This window comes from Athene cunicularia, assembly GCF_003259725.1.
Source record: "Athene cunicularia isolate RWA chromosome 3 unlocalized genomic scaffold, athCun1 chr3_part1, whole genome shotgun sequence".
In the NCBI taxonomy this organism is placed as follows: Eukaryota; Metazoa; Chordata; class Aves; order Strigiformes; family Strigidae; genus Athene; species Athene cunicularia.
This window is the reverse complement of record NW_020799097.1, coordinates 145604-164642: the sequence shown is the minus strand read 5'-3', so window position 1 is coordinate 164642 and position 19039 is coordinate 145604. Positions and strand designations below refer to the sequence as shown.

The 19039-nt window shown below is 53.2% G+C and overlaps 1 protein-coding gene across 1 annotated transcript in view; it reads right to left on the bottom strand.

Annotated features, from left to right (window-relative positions):
- PPM1G (protein phosphatase, Mg2+/Mn2+ dependent 1G) overlaps positions 1-17910 on the bottom strand; it is a gene marked incomplete at its 5' end in the record, with an annotated part of 21703 nt that extends 3793 nt beyond the window's left edge. Inside the window, 3 exons of the mRNA XM_026846284.1 lie at positions 652-737; positions 14010-14079; positions 17878-17910. Coding sequence (XP_026702085.1) covers positions 652-737; positions 14010-14079; positions 17878-17910 — 189 coding nt within the window. The remainder of the gene's footprint in view (positions 1-651; positions 738-14009; positions 14080-17877) is intronic.
- Between the last annotated feature and the right edge of the window lie 1129 nt (positions 17911-19039).

The following is a 19039-nucleotide window of genomic DNA, read 5'->3' as shown; positions in this document are numbered from 1 at the left end:
GCTGCCGCCTCCCCGGGAGGATCTGAGGGGACACGGAGCCGCCAGCCCTGCTGTGGCCCGCGGACGGCTCGGCACGTGGCTCTTCGCTCAGCAGCCAGCGAGCACAGCCAGCCTGGGGCCAGCAAAGCACAAACTCAGGTGTTCCAGCCCAAAGCGAGAGCCACAGACTGATTTGAGTTCGCTTTGTGGGCTCTCCTCAGCCTGGAGGGGCTGCTGCCTCCTCACCCGCACCCCCACGGACCCCAGCACCCACCCACAGGACACCCCACGTCAGATCAGGCCTCAGTCCTGCGGGGAGTGACAGCAGAGGGGTTGCTTGCTGGAAGCAGGAATGAACTAACCTGCCTCTGGCTGCCTCCTCTGCCCCCCAAACACAACCCCCCAGAAACGCTCGAAGAACCAGCCCACGCCTTTGACTGGAGTGAGTCTGAAAAACTAACAAAGGCCAAAAAAGAAAGCTGGAAAATAGAATAAGGTTCATCTTTGATCACACAATCAGTGCCTGGCATACATCCTAGAAACAAGGAAGGGAAATTAAAATGGCAGACAGACCTCGTAGGGGCAGGTGCTGCACACAAGTACTAGGTACTGGAACAAGGGCCTTCCCCTGCGCCAGCGCTTGCGGGTTTCAGGGCAGAGCTGGCTTCTTACCTTTTGCAATTTGCCTTCCTTGTAGGCCTTCTGGTCTTTGATTATCTCAGGAAGATACTTGGCACAGTACAGGGCAACTTCTTCTCCTGAAAGAGAGCAGAAATCATTTGAAAAGGCTGGTCCTCCCAGGAGCCAAAAGCACTCTCGAGCAACTGAATTCCTGAGGCAAATCTTGGGACACAAACCAGAACTAACGCAGACATGGAGCAGCCAGGCAGCAGCAGGGCCTCTCGCTCAGCGGGCTGCACCTCCCGAAGAGCAGGATGACCCTGGCAAACCCCGGTGAGCTCTTATCCATCAGGTCTGGCCGATGCTATAACCCTCCTGAAAGGGAGCTTGGGCCCATCCTGGCACTTAGGCCCATCCTACCTAGAAAGCTCTGCTCTCACAGGCAAGCGCGGGGGTAAATGAGCAGAGGAAAAGGGAAGCTTTTGGTCAGCGTAAGCTCGCTCTCAGAGCAGCACAAAAAGCGTTACGTGTCCTTGTGTGTGTTCCAGACCAGTGAAAATACGATGCCACAGCCCTGAGATCAGCTTTTCAGGCAGATGGGGTCCCGGTCAGCAGAGCAGTTGATCTTGGTCTGGGGGGTGTGTGTGTGCGGGGCGTGAGCCAACGGTGGCCAGAACATCAGGCTGCTGAGAGCAACTGGGACTGACGGTCAACACTTAAACCAACACCCACTCCTAGAGCAGCTGAAAGATTCTGGAAAGGCAGAAACACTCCAGCAGCGCAGTAGTTAACACTGTCAGGTACACAACAGAGCAGGGGACGTTCTTCGTGATCATGAAGGTTCTCTTAAGAGAAGAGTAAGATTAAACAGAGCGAGGGACTGGGAATTTCTGTAGTTCAGCTCAGCAGTGGGGACCAGAAAAAACAGAGCAACTTGTACGAGATTCAGTCTAGTAATTTAGGTTTTTATATGAGAGGCAAAGAACTACGTAGGATATAGGAGCCTGGCTCACGGGTCACAAGAGAAAAATTAGTGCTAGAAACTGAGAAGCCAACAGAAGGGTGGCAGAGAGAGGAGCAGGGCAGACAGCAGGCAGGGTCAGGAGCGAGCTGAAGCTGCACTGGATGCAGCACCCGCCACCACGGGGCAAGGGAGGAGCAGGATGACCGAGCCCAGCGCTCGGGAGCCGCCGCACGCCACCACCTCCCCTGCCGCCTCGGTGGGTGCTCCCTCCCTCGGGGCTACGGAGGGATGGTGTTCACAGCACAGCTCTTGGTCTCCCTGCTAGCACATCCCAGCTTCCTCCCGTTCTTCCAGGCAAACAGAGGCTGTGCGGGCAGCTGGGCACGACGAGAAGCAGCGCAGGCAGGAGCAAAGCTCTGCAAAGGGACGGAGAGCCGGGAGCCGCGGGGAAAGTACGGGAAGGGTGGGAAGTTGTTGGCCGTCAGCTGAGGAGAGGGAGAGGCAGAGGGAACATAGTGGGAAGTGAAGAGGTGGCGAGATTTGAGAGAAAGAAAGAAACAGCAGACAAGGGACTTTTCAAATATGCTTGCAGAAAAGGGATCAAGTGGCCATTGACAAAGAACAGAAACCTTGCAAAACGGTTGCTGTTAGAATAATGCTGCAAAAAGTTCAATGCTGCGGATCTAGACAACAAAGGGACAGCTCTACTCTGGCCGTGCTCTCAAAAATGCAGAGTGGGAGGAAGAGGGGAGGGAAAACAAAAAAGGGAGATCACAGAAAAATAAGCGATCTAAGAAACAGGAGTGACCCTAGCATTTTAATGAGAACTTAAAAGGGAATAACCAGGGTGATCTGACAGCCACAGACCTGTCAGAAAAACAAAAGGCTGGCTGGACCTTGCAGGATCTCCCGTGAGACGGACGGACAACGTCCATAACTGCTTATGGAAGCAGGTCCTGCCCATCCAGCTCCACACCCGCTCTTAAAGGTACGAGGAGTCTGGCCGATAACACTCAGCCTGCTGATGTAACAGACTTAGGGAAGGTACGTAACATGCATATATATGTTATATATAGCCTACATACACACACGTACCTAAAACAGCACTTGGATTAAGGAGTTAAGCTTTCATGACAGCACAGATGGAAGAGGTGAGGGAACTGGCAACTGCCACAAAACTAAACAATCCCATCCCGGGAACGCGCTCACATGCAGTCCTGAAGGACTTATTAATAAATTAAAGGAGGGCAATATAATTATGCCAATCAACATGGGTTTGCATCAAGCTAAACTGGTATCTTTTATGATGAAATTGCAAGTTTAGTTAAAAGGGAATAATGGAGAATTCATATATTTAGACCTCTTTACGGCAGATGATACTGCAGCATTTTTATCCATGAGCCAAAATAAAACAAAACTTCTACAAGAAAACTGTGGATGGAGGGAGGGATGGATAACAACAGCGACAGGTCTTCCTGATCACTTGGCCAACTGGGGTGAACGAGCAGGGGCTGCCCCGAGGTCTGGCCACTGAGGAGAACGTGCAGAGTCTTGGATTGTGGCAGAAAACCACCCAGCAGACCCGAATGCTCCGGGAGATGGTCCCGGAACAACAGGCAGGAGCACACGAGGTGTGTCCTTGTGTTTCGGCTGCTTTTACTGAGAGCACAGACGAGTACAGCCACGGCCCTGAAGCACCTGGGGAGGACATGGGCGGCAGCTACGTCCTGGCTCCCAGGACAGGGATGGAGTGGCCACCGGGGCAGTTCTCTGCGGGGACACAGGGCCCTGCCGCAGGCAGAGCTGCTCCAGGAGAGCTCCAGAACCCGGCTGGCACCTTGGCCGAGACACAGACATGACAGCGGTGCACTGAGCGTGTGAGGAGAACTAGGAAAACTGCAAGAATGTCTAATCCCAAACCAGGAATAACAGGCCCAGTGGGCTGGTGACATGGCTGCCGGTCAGTGCAGGGGCAGCCTCAATCTCCTCCAGTTTCTCTCCCAACTTGCCATCATCCCAGCTGGGACCCACACAACAGCACCGACACCTCTTACCTCATTTTCACACTCTCCGGGGCACTGAGCTGCCTCACCCAGACCAGAGTGTGTGATGGGGATGGGTGGGTCACCTGCCCGTGCCTGCGCTGTGCCCTGCAGCTTCAGAGGCTTCCCCAGACGCTAAACGGGAGTGGGGTGGGTAAAAGCCTGCATGGCTTGTGCCCGGTACCTGTGCTGGCAGAGGAGGACTGGCCCCAGCTGCCTGCTGAGATCAGAAAGGGAGAAGCGAGCAACCAAAGGGCAGCCCCGTCCCTGCCCAGCGGGGTCTGCAGATGAGGCCACAGCCCTGGGCAATCCGTGCTCCTGGAAGCAGCTGACAGATCTAATAATACCAGCGCGGACACCTGATCACCCACCAGATGGAAAAGGTGACCGAACGTTCCGATCTTCCTGCCACAGCTAGGGAGAAGGGATTTTCTTCACAGCAACAAGGAGGGTTGATCTGAGAAAGCCACCGACAGCTCTGCAGCTTGTCCTGGGGAGAGGGCAGGGCTGGGGGCTGGAGCTGAGCCCGCAGGAAGGGGCTTTCTCAGGCCTGGCAGCACCGTGCGGCGACAGGCCGCAGAGCAGGGTCCTGCCCTGCCACTGCAACGCGGGAAGCCAGCCCCGACGTGAACAGCTTTGGCAGTTAAACATGCGATTTCTTAGGGACGCTGAGATTAAGTGGTGATCCAGGAATGTCTGATGTGCCTGACTGCAGCTGCCCAAATTACTGTAGGAGAGTTTGTCGGTGCCACAGAAGACAAGGAACCTGTGCTGCTTCCCGCACAGCTCCAGCACAGGCGCCGCAAGGGACATTGCTGCTGCAAACCCATGAGGCGTCTTGCTGGAGCCTGTCACCAGTCTCCTGGACTTTGCTCTTCCCCTGCAGCTTGCTCCAAACCAGGCACCCACGGGAGCAGAGCTGGTCGTGGCAGTACCCCGTCTCCCTCGCTCGGGGGATACAGAGGTTCTCACTTCCAGCGCTTTAACCAAAACAGCTAGAAAAACGAGATTCTCCTTTGGAGTCCTCTGGCTGTGGAAGATCCTCCTCCTGAGGGCAGGGATGAGGGCGCCAGCTGCTGGACTGGGGAGCCAGGGAACTACGAAAGCCAACTCAGACACTCGAGTGCTGCTCGGTGTTCACCAAGGTCCGTGCCTGCCTGTTCCCCCAGGCACGAAAGGATCCAACCCACCACACTGCCGTGGAATTAGAGAGGAGAACAACTATCAAGAAGCCATCAGCTGGAACCGAGTAACTGATTCCCTGGACAGATCACAAAGATCCCAGAGCAAAAGGCTTCCCCATGCCTCACTGCTTTTCCTTGATGGTGCCTCGCCTACTACAGCACTGGCTCAAAATTAGTTCCCTCACCTCTGCAGTTCCTGTGTTCTACACACAAAGTCACACTCTACTGCAGTGCTACAGAGAAGCAACAGGCAATCCACCAGCATAAAATGCTCCCCAAACCACTCATGCCCACCTGGGCATCAGAACTGACTGAAAGGCTGGAAATGACCTCTGAGCAATGAAGGGCTGCACAGCCAAGGGTCCTGGCTGCCCTCACCTCCACAAGCATTTGAGACTTTTCCAGCAAAACGGTAAACGCTGGGAAGGGCTATCTGAAGCACAGAACTGACCTGCAAAGCAGCAAAACAGAAGGAATTTTTCAAAGATGCAAATGCCCATAAAACGGTTTTGTTCAAGCAAGAGAAGGGTGAGCGCGATGCAGCACAGCCTGGCAAGCACGGGGAACTGCCACGGGGGCTCCGCCCTGACTGCGGCAGGCAGGAACCAAGTCTGCTCCTTTCAACCTCCAGACGAGGCTCCGCACGCTCCAAGGTGCACCTTAACCTGCAGCAGGAGTCCTGGCACCGACAGTCAGGAAGGCGGGGAACAGAAAACCTCACCAAGTGCAACTTCCACTTCTTCACGCTTCCCCGCGAGGCGGGACAGGAGCGGAGGTACAAAAGCAGGTCCTGGTGCACGCGGAGTGCCTTCAGCTGCTGGGCACTTCCAACGCCTCCAGGAGCTGGACGCAGAGAATACAATTACCCAGCTACAGCCGTAATCCAGGACCAACAGTGAATCCAGGATCATTCCACGTCGCCAGTGCGAAACCCAGTGTAAAACTCTCAGTCTCCATGAAACAGTTCATGAACGTTTTCTGGAGGAGCAGCATCCAGCTCAGTAACCCCAAAGCCCCAGCTGCATTTCCTGCTTAATGCGACACAGATGCAGTAGTAGGAAGGTCTTCAGGAGGCTAAAGTAAAATATAGAACATGTGGCATTGAATTCAGTGAAAAAGTATCTGGAGGGTTCTCCAGAGTGCGTACTTTTACATTCCTACAAAATTATAAAAAGAGACTGCTTTTGTCTGTGAAAGAGCATGCGGAGTTCCGGGACGTGTGACGGACCATGCAGAAAGGTGAGTGTGCATGGGAAGGCTGGGTCTCAGAGCACATTTCTGTGTGGCTAGATGCCACTGCCAAGAGCTACATCTGCTTCAGTTTTAAAAGCAGGAGTCACGTTCAGATGAAACATGGAACAAAGTCAATTTATCTCACCATTTCAGGCAAGGCTGGCTCCAGAGTACCTCAGAGCCAGCTGGAATCTCACTGCAGTATTTCTCCATCTCCAGGAGCACAGGCTTGAACATGGCATGTGAAGACAAGAACGGGCAGCAGCCTCAGGGCACAAACCCAGGCAAGAAAAAGGCCTCCAGAGATACCGGTTCCTAGATCAAATCTTTTCCAGTGCGTGTACATGCACAAACCCATCCTATCTCATCTACATAAGGCTGAAAGTAGATCCCACTCCAAGATGTGATCTGTATTTAGACACACACACACATCCCATTTGAATATAACATAAAGAAAGCTTAGAGTCAAATAAAAAATAAACTAGCTAACGAGTATCACAGAATGAATCCCTACAGATTGGAATACTACACCAAAACAGGAAAAGAAAAATCTTAAAACCAGAGTATTAACTCCCACCATGAGGCAGTGACAGGGAGGCAGAAGGCCGAGGCAGGGGAAGAGGGAAACTTCAGCGATACCCGAGGCCAGCGGGATGGTTTCACCTCTGCAGACTGGCACAGTCACCTCCTGCTTCAGTCGTTTCTGCAACTCGCCGTGCAGGGCTCCACACAGCAGCTTTCACCGTCAGTGTTTCCACACAACACGAGAGGATCCCTCTGTAAACAGGCCACGTTGCTTTTCATCCCCTGGTAATTTATTGCACACAGGGGCCTCTTCAGCACGAGTCACCTCCGGCCCACGATCACTCCCAGGGCTCCTGGGCAGTTGGAGTTTCCCACTGGAGCCCACTGTGTGATCACTGCGACCCACTTACTCCCTGGAGCATCACAGGATGCCAGAGGGGACCCTCGCCCAGGCACGGGGGGGCCAGGAGGAACAGTGCTTCACCACCAGCCACCGCTGCAGCGGCGTGAACGCCTTCACATGCTGCTGACGTTTCTTTTCCACTTGGAGCATGACGGGCTGCAGATCCCCCGCGCTCCAGAGACCCAGGGGTGGACCCCGAGGCTGCCCAGGCACTCTCCACCAGAGGCCTGGCGGCTGTGGCCATCACCTGACTGAGGGTGAAGCACGTTCCTCACTCCCGGCCCAAGCACCACCGCACAAACGATCTTCTGGTTAATTTGTTCAAAGGCTCCCTGCTGCTCAGGGACCAGGCAAAGTCGTCCTTCTTCTGGGTGCCTCGACAGGGAGGGCTTACCATCCGACTCGAACCTGAAGCGTGTGTTCCCCAAAAACCCACGACGCCTAAGAAGGCTTTTTGTTAGCTGGTGGAGACAGAGCTGTCACTTTACTGATCGCATCCACTGGGACATGACGATGGCCGTCTTGCCATTTCATCCCTAAAAACTGGATTTCCTATGCAGGTCTTTTGACCTCTGTTTTATAGCAAAACCAGCTTTCAAAAGAATCTGGATTATCCTCTGCCCCTTCTCAAACACCTCCCTGCTGTGCTGCCCCACACCTCGCTATCGTCACCGTGCTGTGGGTGCTCTGGGGCTCCCCCTGTTCCTGGGCACTCCGGATAAGCCCGTGGTGGATGGTGAGGCTGTTTCCCCCCAGGGAGTCGGTTCAGGTGTCCTGGACACCCCCCAAGTGAAAGCAGACCACAGCCAACACTCTGCTGCCAGAGGGGTGGGTAAGAACGCGTTAGCGCTGTCACTTGCTGCGTTACCGCTCGGTGGCCGCTGACTCCAGTGCTCAGCAGCACCGTGACTTTGTTCAGGCCTCGACGCCCCGTCAGACCTTCACGCTGCCCGTGGGACGGTTAAAGGTGGATGAGCCTTAATGGTCACTCCTTGACTCGCCAGCTTATGGCCGGGAGCCAGGGACTCTCCCACAGCGCAGGATGGCTGCTGGTGCAGTCACGCTACCAACTGGCACCTGATGTTCCTCAACCCGCAGCAACCCCACCACAGACAGGTCCTCTGAGAGACCAGACAAGCGGGACAGATATTTGATCTTCTCGGAACTCAAGGCAGCTACACCAAAAGCCCACCAGTACCCTTTTGGTCTGAAACCCGGCTGTCCCTTTGCTCTGCCTGCCTGAAGGCAGGGCCCCTCTATTCCTGGTCGGGGTCTTTGTTACTTGGCTCTTCTAACTGCACAACAGGAGTGCTTTCATTGAGCCCAAAAGTACGATCGGCCCCTCTTCTCTGCCCAGCAGATACTGGAGCAGGAGCTTTCCTTGACAGATGCTCTTTGGCTGTCTTCCCTTGCAGCTCCTGTACCTGAGCTTCCAGTCTCCAGGCAGGTTCACCCTCCCACCTCCCTGCGTGCTTCCCCCGGTCATGCAGGAAGAACCGGAGGGTCACACATAGTGGTGGGTGCCACCAGAAGCCCTTTCCTTGAACAGGAAAGGCTGACTCTGAACAGCTGAGGCCTTGGTTGGCACACATGAGGAAAGCCCACACCCCTCGGCTCACGCAGACATTTTGTGGGCCAGTCTGCCCACAGGGCCACACGGAGGGAGTGACATCACCCCCGTGTCCTCGGAGCCATCTGGCCAGTTCATCCGTAGCTGGTGCCGCTGTGTTACCACTGGGCTCTGGGGGTGTGATGCTGCTGCACTTCAAACTTTTGCCACGTGGACCACGTGCACCGGACTTCACCCGGGTCTTTGGATGCTGGTCGCCACCCACGCTGTTACAGATCGCCCCCAACACGGCTGATTCCCTCAGACACTGGATACTTCCCCTCAACGCTGGTCCATTTGACTTGGGAATTTACAATTTCTTCCTTGAAGGGATATTTGCCCTTCACACTTGACAGAGGAGCTGCCACCAAAGACTGAGGACTCTGGCCTTTTTTCCAAGCCCTTTGCCAAAGGCCTTTTCCTTGGCAAGGGATCCCGGCTGCCAGGGTTCCTTACCCTCTAATTCCTGAATACGGGCCCCAGCATCCCACCATCAGATTACCAGCTGAGAATTACCTCACCGGGTTGATGGCTAAAACCTTTTCCCACATCTCATAGCCCACTTAGGGACAGGGATCGTGTGGTTTCCATCTCATTTACGATTTCAGTCTCTTCCTCCTGTTCTCATGACTGCTCTGCTGCAGAACAAGCTGCCTCTTCTGGTTCTTTCTCCTGCTCCCTCTCCAGAGCAGGTTTTTCATCCCTCATTAAACAAGCCGACTTCTGCTTCTGTTGTTTCTTTTCAGCTACAGGGGTGACTGGTAGAGTGTCTGTTGGTCCATTTTCCTTCTCTTCTCCCTGAGGGTGCTGCATAACATCGAGCACTGTTTGGTAGATGCTGGCCAGGGCGTAGCACAGTGTGGCAAGCTGTGCCTCTCTGGGATAGCCATGGCTTCCCCCCCCCCAACTTTCTACAACTTCATCAGGATCCTGTAGTTGTTTGGGAGTGAAGTTCCAGACCACAGGAGGTGAGGAGTTGCCTAGATACCTGCCCAGATGCTCCCACATGCCGTGCCACCCATGTCCACACTCTCATGGAGCCTGGGTCATATTCCTAAACTGCTTGTTAACTTTAGACAAAACTGAAGTGATATTCCTAAGAAATACCAGTAGAAGTATTTTAACTACCCAAGGGTGTTCAGGATACTGAGAAGTTACTGTAACGAGGGCGAAAACATCACAGAAGAAGGTAGCAAAGGTGCCATCCTGTATTTCCTCCACAGAAACCCTCTCAGAGGAAGAAGTATAATTGTTAATTGTATCCATGAGATGGTTCCTGAAGTACAATAATGACTTGAGTGCAGAGCCCAAATACCAGATTAAGCTCAAGGTCAGTGCTTTAATAACAAATCTCCCAGGTAAAACGTCCCTGCTCACCACAGAGCACAGCAAACTGCAAAAGCCAACGCCAATCTTCAACATGCACAGCAAAAAAGAGCATGGCACAGACCAGAGAAACTCATATCGAGAACAGATGAATCAATATCGTGACCTGCAGCTGCTAACAGATGTAAATCCCTTCTAATATGCTCTGGTCAATCTGTTATTATCTCAAACCCTTCAGGCCCTACACTGGATGCCAAAAAAAGACTGGTGTGGTTTAACCCTAGTGGCAACACAGCCGCTCCTCCCGCTGCGGGGTGGGGGCAGAACTGGAAGGGTAAAAGTGAGAAAACGGGCTGAGATAAGAACTGTTAAATACTTGAAAGAGCAAAGATGATGATGTAAAGGAAAATGAAAGTAACAGAGAGAGAAATAAAACCCAAGGAAGTCAAGGGATGCAAATGAAAACAATTGCTCAGCGCCGGCCGACCGATGGCCCACCGGTCCCCGAGCAGCGGCTGCCTCTCGGCATCTCCCCCCGTTCCATCGCTGACACGACGTCACGTGGGTGCAACGTCCCCCAGGGTCTGGCCGGGTCCCCTCCCAACCCCCCTGCACCCCCAGCCACCTGCTGGTGGGGTGGGGTGAGGGGCAGGAGAGCCTGGGCTCTGTGTAGGCCCCGCTCAGCTGTGATTAAAACACCCCTGGGTTACTGACACCTTTCCAGCACACACCCAAGCACACAACCCCACAGGGGCTACTGTGAAGAAAATTAACTCTAGCCCCCCAAACCAGCACAACAACCAAGAACTGGGCAAGAGAGACCCATCGCTCTGCACGCAGATGGGAAAACTACAACAGGTCTTGCTGAACTGACATTAAACAGCCTGGTATGAGCAGAAAAGAAAACTTCACTAGGATAATGTTGACCTCCAAAACCAGGGAGTTACGTGTCAGTGAAGACACTTATTAAATGAAATCAAGAGAAACAGCTAAAAGGATAAAGCACGGGTAGGTAACAACAGACTGACCGGGAGCACCGTACCGGAGGTGCAGAGCACCCGTATATCATTCTCCAAGACTTGGGGACAGGGAGGCCAGGGCAAGTAGAAAGGAAACTGGGGAAGGCAAAAACCAAGCGTCATCTTTCAAAAACTGGAAACGTTGTTCACAGGAGGAAAACGTAAAAGAAAAACTGATGATAACACAGTAATAAAAACTTTTCCCTACCCGTCTGCAGAGGGAAGCTTACTGGAGAGTTTAAGGCTGATGGATGAGCAAGGTATAAAAGAAAAGCTAAATTAAATTTTTGCACTGGTAGCTCATAAAGCTTAGAGAGGTTCCCACCCTAAAACCTTTTACACAGGACAGACCTGAGAAGTTGTTTCAAACTAAAGAACCAACACATGGGTAAAATCAGACAAAGTCGGGAAGAAAAGAAGCTGTTCCTCAGGGTCAGGTTCAACTACACCCGTATCCTTCCTGATACGGTTTGTCTAGAAGAGCTGTAGAGATCCGACCACTGGAAATCTAAAATACAAGTTAGAAAACCATGCCAGTGCTTTGACATTGAGTAACGCCTTTCCCTAATGTCTACTGAATCTTTCCTATTGTATTTAAAAAACCCAAACCTCATTACTTCATGTCCCGCACTAATGGGAATGTCATGAGTATCCAAAGTCTTTCTAAAACCCAACACATGAAACAGACCTTCCCGCTAGCTGAGACACTAACACACTGACCTTAAAGAATAGATTGGCTTGATAATATTCATTCTTGACCAGTTTTTGCTAGATGTTACTTATCTTCCTATCTGCTAGATGCTTAAAAACAGTTTCTGAATTTCTGCAAGAAATAACATTGTTGAATCGTTGCTAAATCCCTATATCCTTTTTTTCCTTTGCCCTTCTCTGTCTTTCAGAACCAGCCCATCATCCTGATGTTCTCAAAGATAATCTTCAGGATATCAGCACTTGTTCCACCCGGCTCTCTGCACACTCCAAGATGAAGTGCAGGAGGAAAATAATGCCAAAACAATAAATCTAAATGCTTCAGACTGAGACGACATCTTTTGAAGAGCTACTAGTCAGCTACCTACTCAGGCTGACCTTTTTAATAAGGACTATTGCAAAAAAAGGTCTTAAACTCCTATTTACAATTTGGCAGAAATAGAGAACTCTGTTCTACAGGAAGGAGAGAAATTATGAACCGTGGTACGCAACCTTCCACTTGAATGTGCTCCATTATCAGAGAAGTGAAAGGCATACATATGATACCAAAAAATAAATTAAAAAGCCTCAGAGAGTGGTGGAAACTGGGTTCACAACGCTACAGACCAGCATATCTGGTACGTGAACACAGCAAACAGTAGAAATCAGAACTAGCAGATAGATGGCTACAGAGTAGGACAGGCAGGGGTTAAACATGGCCAATGTATTTCCAGTGAGTCAAGGAGCGGGAGGAAACAGGCAATTTAGTTGATCTACTCCATGCAGATTTTCAAAAAGCTTTCAAATAAATCATCAAATATTTTACATACTAAGCTGCCATGGGAAAAAGTAGTAAGGTTTGAGAGAAGCAGAGTTTTCAAAATGGAGGATGGCCACTGGGAGAGCTCCTCGAAGCCTTACGCTGTTCAACATCTGCATAAACAGGCTAGAAAAGGGGTCGGTAAGAACGGATGGATCATTCAGGGTGATCAAAACTAAAACCATTTGCAAATTTAACAGCGGGATCTCGTGCTTTTACATGATATCGGCGGATGAAATTCCTCACTGACAAAGAACATGAAAGAAAGGAAAGAAAACAAACCTGCGCACGCACATTGGATAGACCCAAAACCATCTATCACCACCTAAGGAAAGATCTGGAAGGAACTGGGGACAGGGTATTGAAAATGTTATCCTACAGTTTACTTGCATCGAAACAGCTAACGGGCTGCTGGGAATTGTTAGGAAAGGAACTGCGCACGAAGCAGAGAACACTCAGGTCACCATACGTTCCCGGTTATCTGTCACTGGAAAGGCACAGGCGTGCTGGTCAGCCTTACTACAGGCGTGTTGCAGAGCTTGACTATGGCCAGAGAAAGGCCAGACACAGCTGTGGTACAACCCCACGATGTCTGGGACCCAGCCTATGTCCAACACCAGTGGCCTAACGAGTTCCACAGCCCCGGCATTTCATCACCACGCTAAAAATCACTACAACGACCCAAGCTGCCATCCTGGCCTAAGGCAGTTAGCACCCCCGTAATTCCTGGGCACAGTTCAGGATCCGGTAGGAACCAGGGACCCGTGTGGATGCAGCCAGACTGCGCTAAGACAGCGCCGGCGTGGCCAGACCACGGGCACTGCTGGTATTTCACAGTGCAGACTCCACTGTGCCTCCAGAGACAAATCCGGGCTCTTCCGACTGGAAGAAAGGACATGGAGTCCCAAATTGTGGAAAAGTGCTAACAGAGTGATTATTCACTAATTTCTCAGAAGTGTTGGGGATATTGCAGTGAAATTACCAGGCGGCAGATTTCGATCAAAGTCTTTTTTCAAATAACAAAACACCCCACGCAAATAATCACCTAACATACAAACCTGGTTTAAAGTGCAATTAGACCAGAATTAGTTCATCAGGAAGACTCGAGCGTGTCCGTGAGATCGAACAGCTGGAACCTGAAGCTCAGGGGGCCCTTACATGGGGAATGGAGCCTGGGAAGGTTTGTCAGGGAAGGGATCTGCCTGTTCTGGTTTTTCTCCCTTCCCCTGGGCAACGGGCACTGGTGGCCACCGGGACGTACTGACTAGAGTCAGACCTCTGGCCCAACCTCATGCAGCTTTTCTTACTGCTGGTCTTCCGTGGCTGTCCTGCCCAGCTCAGCCACCAAGAAAACAGCCATTCTTAAAAGCTCCAGAGGTGGAAAGCAAATTTCATTTGAATTTCATATCAACCCACGACCTCCCTTCTGGAAACCCTAAGAAAGCTCCATAACCTCCGTTGATGACATCTATCACAGGGAATGCTTCCCCAGGAGGAGCAGGACTTCCAGTGACAGAGCGATGCTTGCCCCAGCAGGCACTGAGCAGCCCAGAACCACCCCACGGAGGGACCCTGCAGAGAACACCGCGGGCGTTACCTCCGTGTCCGTCGTAGACCGAGAACATGGCTGTCTCGCTGTCCAGCTCGGGTATGCAGTTGTGTGCGTCCTGAAAGAGAGAGAAAAAGCCTCAATGACATGGATGGCACCAGAGCCCGCAGAGCGTGGGAGGAAGGAGCAGCGAGGCTGTGAGCACTGACACAGGGATTCTTGAAGGCGGAGGGAGAGTGAGAACGGCAAAGCCTCCCCTCGTCTCCTCAGGGCCTGCCCGGTGAGCACTCACCTCCAGAGCGGGGGCACAGATCTTTAATGTTACGGTGCTCCCATGCTAGAGCAGTAATTCAGCCTCGTCAGCTCGTCATTGTGCCAGAAACCCACAGAACCATCCGGGTTGGAAAAGCCCTTGCAGCTCCTCCAGCCCCACCATGACCCTCCCCCTGACCGTTCCCAACTCCCCCAGACCCCTCAGCGCTGGCTCAGCCCGACTCTTCAACCCCTCCAGGGATCCCGGGGACTCCCCCCTGCCCTGGGCAGCCCATTCCAACGCCCAACAGCCCCTTCTGCACAGAAATCCTTCCTAATATCTAGCCTAACCCCTTCCGATCCTCAGTACGACAGCCCTAGACAGGACCACACCGCTCTGCTCACAGCCCTGTACGGCCCGTGCTGCCGTGGCAGGCACAGTCCCTGAAGAGCTCCACTGCCCAAACCAGCACTGAGGCTCAGGGCTGGCTGAGCGCAGCTCCAGTAATACAAGTTATACTGGTACCAGTGCAGCAGCACTTCCCCCCGGACGGCGCAGCTGGCTCAGGGTCACCCGCGCAGCCTGGCCGTCCCCACAGCCGCTCTCTTCCTCAGCATTTGCCCGAGTGCCATGGCAGCCGCCGAGGCCTCCGGTGCATCGCCCGGGGCAGGGGACAGCACGGAGCCGCCTGACCTCGCGCCTCCAACCAGGCGCCGCTTCGCTTCTGGCCAACATGGCCACCAAGGCGGCAGCCATCTGCCCGCACTGCCTGGGGCTGCCCCAGCCCGCCGGGACACAGCACTGGGCTGGAAAACCTTCTCTTGGGACACAGGCTCCGTCCCGTGGCCCTCCCCGGGTGGGAGGCTCCAGGAAGGCACCGCCGGCCCCAGGCACAGCGACCTGACAAGCCGAGACCCTTTCTAGTGTCTTGTAGGCAGCGAGGGAAAGGACGAGCAGGTAACAGGCACCTAATGGAGCAGGAACCGGAGTACAAACCCAGAGACCACCTCCTAGGCAAGGCACACCCCTTGGTCCTGGCAGCTGCCCAGAAACTCTGAGGATCTCTGGGGGCAAACAAGGGGGAAGGTGTGTCCCAGGGGCATTTAAATATCAACCCGCACCCAGCCTTTCCCTGTGCACAAACTACAAAGATCAACAACACACAAGCTATACAAAAGAAATAAGAAATTGTTCCCTGTGAGGGGGGTGAGGCCCTGGCACAGGCTGCCCAGAGAAGCTGTGGCTGCCCCCTCCCTGGAAGGGCTCAAGGCCAGGTTGGACGGGGCTTTGGGCAACCTGGGCTGGTGGAAGGTGGCCCTGCCCGGGGCAGGGGGGGGCACTGGAGGGGCTTTGCAGCCCAAACCATGTTACTTTTCTATAGACCAAGCAACCTCTCTCCACGGGGTCCCTCAAGAGCAGCAGCCTCTGACGAAGGGATCACCCACATTTCACGGGCAGGTGCCTGACCTCTTCCACCCTACGGGTAAGCAAACTGAACTCGGTTACTCTGACACAAAGCCTAGAACTGATGGATGGGCTGAATCTTTCTCTTAATCCTCCCCCCAACTAATCTAACATTTCTTAAAATTCAAGCCCTAACCTCCCCATTTACAGCCTGACCACAGCCGCACGCTTTTGTTCAGGAGCAATCACGTGATACCTGGTCTGGTCTCTGCTGCGGTTCAAGTTCATCACCTTAGAAATTAAATGTGTGACCGTTGCCCCAAAACACTGTGTTCACGCTGGGATGGCTGTGCCGTGTCACCAGCCATAACCCAGGATTTCTGTACACACACAGAGCCACGCTGGCTGCACAGACAAGCAACTGTTGAGCTCTTCTACTTTTTTATTGTAGGACTCCTTGTATAAGAGCTCTTTACCCTCCAGAGTCCCACAGTCTTAGAAGAGAACTTAATTCCTCTGCAATTTCTATCAAGCACTGAGGAAAACAGAAAAAGGGAGGTTCTGGATTTATGCAACACTTAGTGCAGTGAAACTTCTGACACTGATGAAAACAGTGTCTGAACAGGCAAATTACACTCTCAGTTCAAAATGAAAAAAATGTCTCTGAATTATAATGTGAAATTTAACCAGAGTGTTCACTGGAGATAGTACACGAAAATAAGAATAAACAAAGAACCAGCACTTTGACACTCACTTTTCAGAGCATTCGCAGAAGCTAGTGAGACAGCAAAACCACAACAAAGTACCCGGGATAAGTCCCAGGTGACTAAACGGCAGTTTAATTAGAGCAAGTAGTGCCTCTCTACCCCGTTTGCAGAGTGTCACCACAACTCACCCTGAGCCTGCGCAGGGCACCACGGCCCGGAGGGCAGCCTGGGCCCACGGGTGCTGGCACGGGCCGGGTCAGTCCCACACCCGCAGGGACCCCTCTGCCCCGCTCGGAGCAGGACGCCAGCGGCTCCGCAGCCAGGCCCGGGCGCTTTGGGTGCTCCGAGCGGGTCAGGGGGCACTGCCTGAGCACCGCCACCACCCCGTGCCCCAGGGTGAGCTCGCTGAGCCGCTCTCCTCCGGTGGTCTCGTGCCCCTCGGCGCAAGCTCGCCCAGCCCGACGGCAGCTTTCTGCCCTCCCCGCAAGGCTGCGATGCTGGGTCTCGCCCAGCGGCCCCGGTGGTTACCACAGCAGCACTGAAAAACACCACATTTGAACACCAAGTTCAGTTAAAATTAGCAAACAACTTAGAGAGTTAATTTGACAAATCTCCATGTTTTGAACCAAATTCTTGTGCTGTTTGAAGCAAGGGCGTCTGTCCTGAGCCCAGGAGTGAAATGAAGCTGCACACGGGGCTTGCTGGTGTCTGGTTTGAGGATGGGGTCAGAACAGTCCCGTCCAACCAAAGTGCCTCTTTCACTGTATCACACAGGACTCCTCTCCACCCTGAAGCCATCTTCAGCTTTTTCCCTTTTTTTTAATTGCTCACACTAACCTAACACTAACCTTTCTGGTATCCTTACCCTTTAGGTCCTTCCCCCGCCCAAAATATTTCCTTACAAAGCAGCGTCTCCAGACCAAGAATGGATTTTTATTGTAGTAGTTCTCCAGAGCCCCGTATACCCACCTCACTTGGAGGCTCCTAAAATGGAACTTAAAGGCAATAGAAAACTCCTTTACACAAATTTCTGCTCCCCAAAAATGCCAGTGCCCTACCACTTGTACACAGTCTGGCTTAACTAACACAACATGTAACTAAAGCCTTCAGTGTAAACATTTACTCAGAACTTTCTCTGAGCCTTACAGAAAAGTACAATTAAATGCGAGGAAAATGGAAAAACACAAACCAAGACAAGACACAGGGAAGAACACGTAGCACTGGAATGTGAGAAAATGCAACAGAACTAGTGCTCAGCTGTAGGTGAACCAACACGTGTTCCTCTCCCATCCCAGACTCCGGAGCGATTTGCAGCAGGTTCAACTTGTAACACAAGTGTTCCTGCCATTGTCTCGATTCTTGTGATAACAGCAGCTAAACCACGTCCACACCAAGGGCCTCAGAACTGCTTCTGTCAAGAGGGAGATAAGCCGAAGATGTTGGCGAGTGCAGAAAACACAGCTGCAAGCTCTGGGCCACATCCAACTCCCGTAAAGGTCAATGGCAGCAAGAACAGACCTCGAATAAGTGAAATTATGAGCCAATGCCCCACCTGCGGGAGGGCGACTTCGGCCCACCGGCCGCATTATAAATAGAGGTAACTCTGCTCTCCCTCGCCCAAGCCTGTCTTGCGCTTCCAGCCGCTGTGTGCCGGGGCTGCCAGAGCGCTGCCTGCCTCCCGCCTCTTACCCCCGCTAATCGCCTTGCAGAGATTACACCAGCTCAGCGCTCCAGCAACGCCTCCGTGCCACCATTTCACCCCTCCGGAGGTCACAGGGACAGGCCAGCTGAGCCCCGGCCGCGCCCAGGCAGGCAGGCACACGCACGCTGCCAGCTCCCGCCTCGTCTGCCCGAGACCCAGAGCCCACGGTCCAACGGGGCTCAGCCCCACGCAGGCAGGAGGAGACACCTGGTCACTGTTCTGCCACCAGCGAGGCTGCCGCAGCGTTTCAGCCACAGTGGAGTATCTGATAGTGCGGCTCCTGGAACCCTATTTGCAAAAAAATCCATCCCCAAGGGTCTGAACAGGACGTGCCCTCCAAACTGGCTGAAGGGCTACAAGCGGGAAGGATGTTTCACTGTGTTTGGGGAAGATGTACCCTGGGGGGGCTGGAGGGACCAGCATTAATCCTTATCTAAGTTAGCCTGTTTGCTGGCTGCCTGGAAGGGAGAATGAACCAGCACATTAACGGTACTCACAGAGGGTGTTAAACTCCAAGAGCAGGTAACTGCTGGCAAGGCGGAGGAGCCCCAGCAGCCCGACCTTGCCCCGACAGCAGCAGCTTTCCAGGGCAGCTCCGGGGGGGGAGCGCGGGCAAACACCCGGCTCACGGTGATAATTCGTCTGCCCCATAACCAGCCTGGCTGGTCGGATGGGAAAGCCAGGGCTGGCTGAGGGCAGCCATAAGAATTCCTGCAATAAATTTGTCTGGAAAAAGAATAAAACCAGGGAGAGAACAGAGGGAGGCGGGCGCTTTGCTTCTGCCTGGAACGGGAAGCAGGGATTTCGCCCGAGGGTTTCTCCACGTGCTTTCATTCAGTGCTTCAGCCCAAGCGCTAAACCGCCCTTTCCTCCGCTTTTTAACCCAAACCTCTTGTTCCCCGCGGGGATCCTCTGGGCTGTGCGTGCCCCCCCCCGACACGCGGTGACACCCCAGCAGGTCACCGTGGGGGCCGGGGACAAGCGACGGCCCACGGGGATCCCCCAGCAGGGC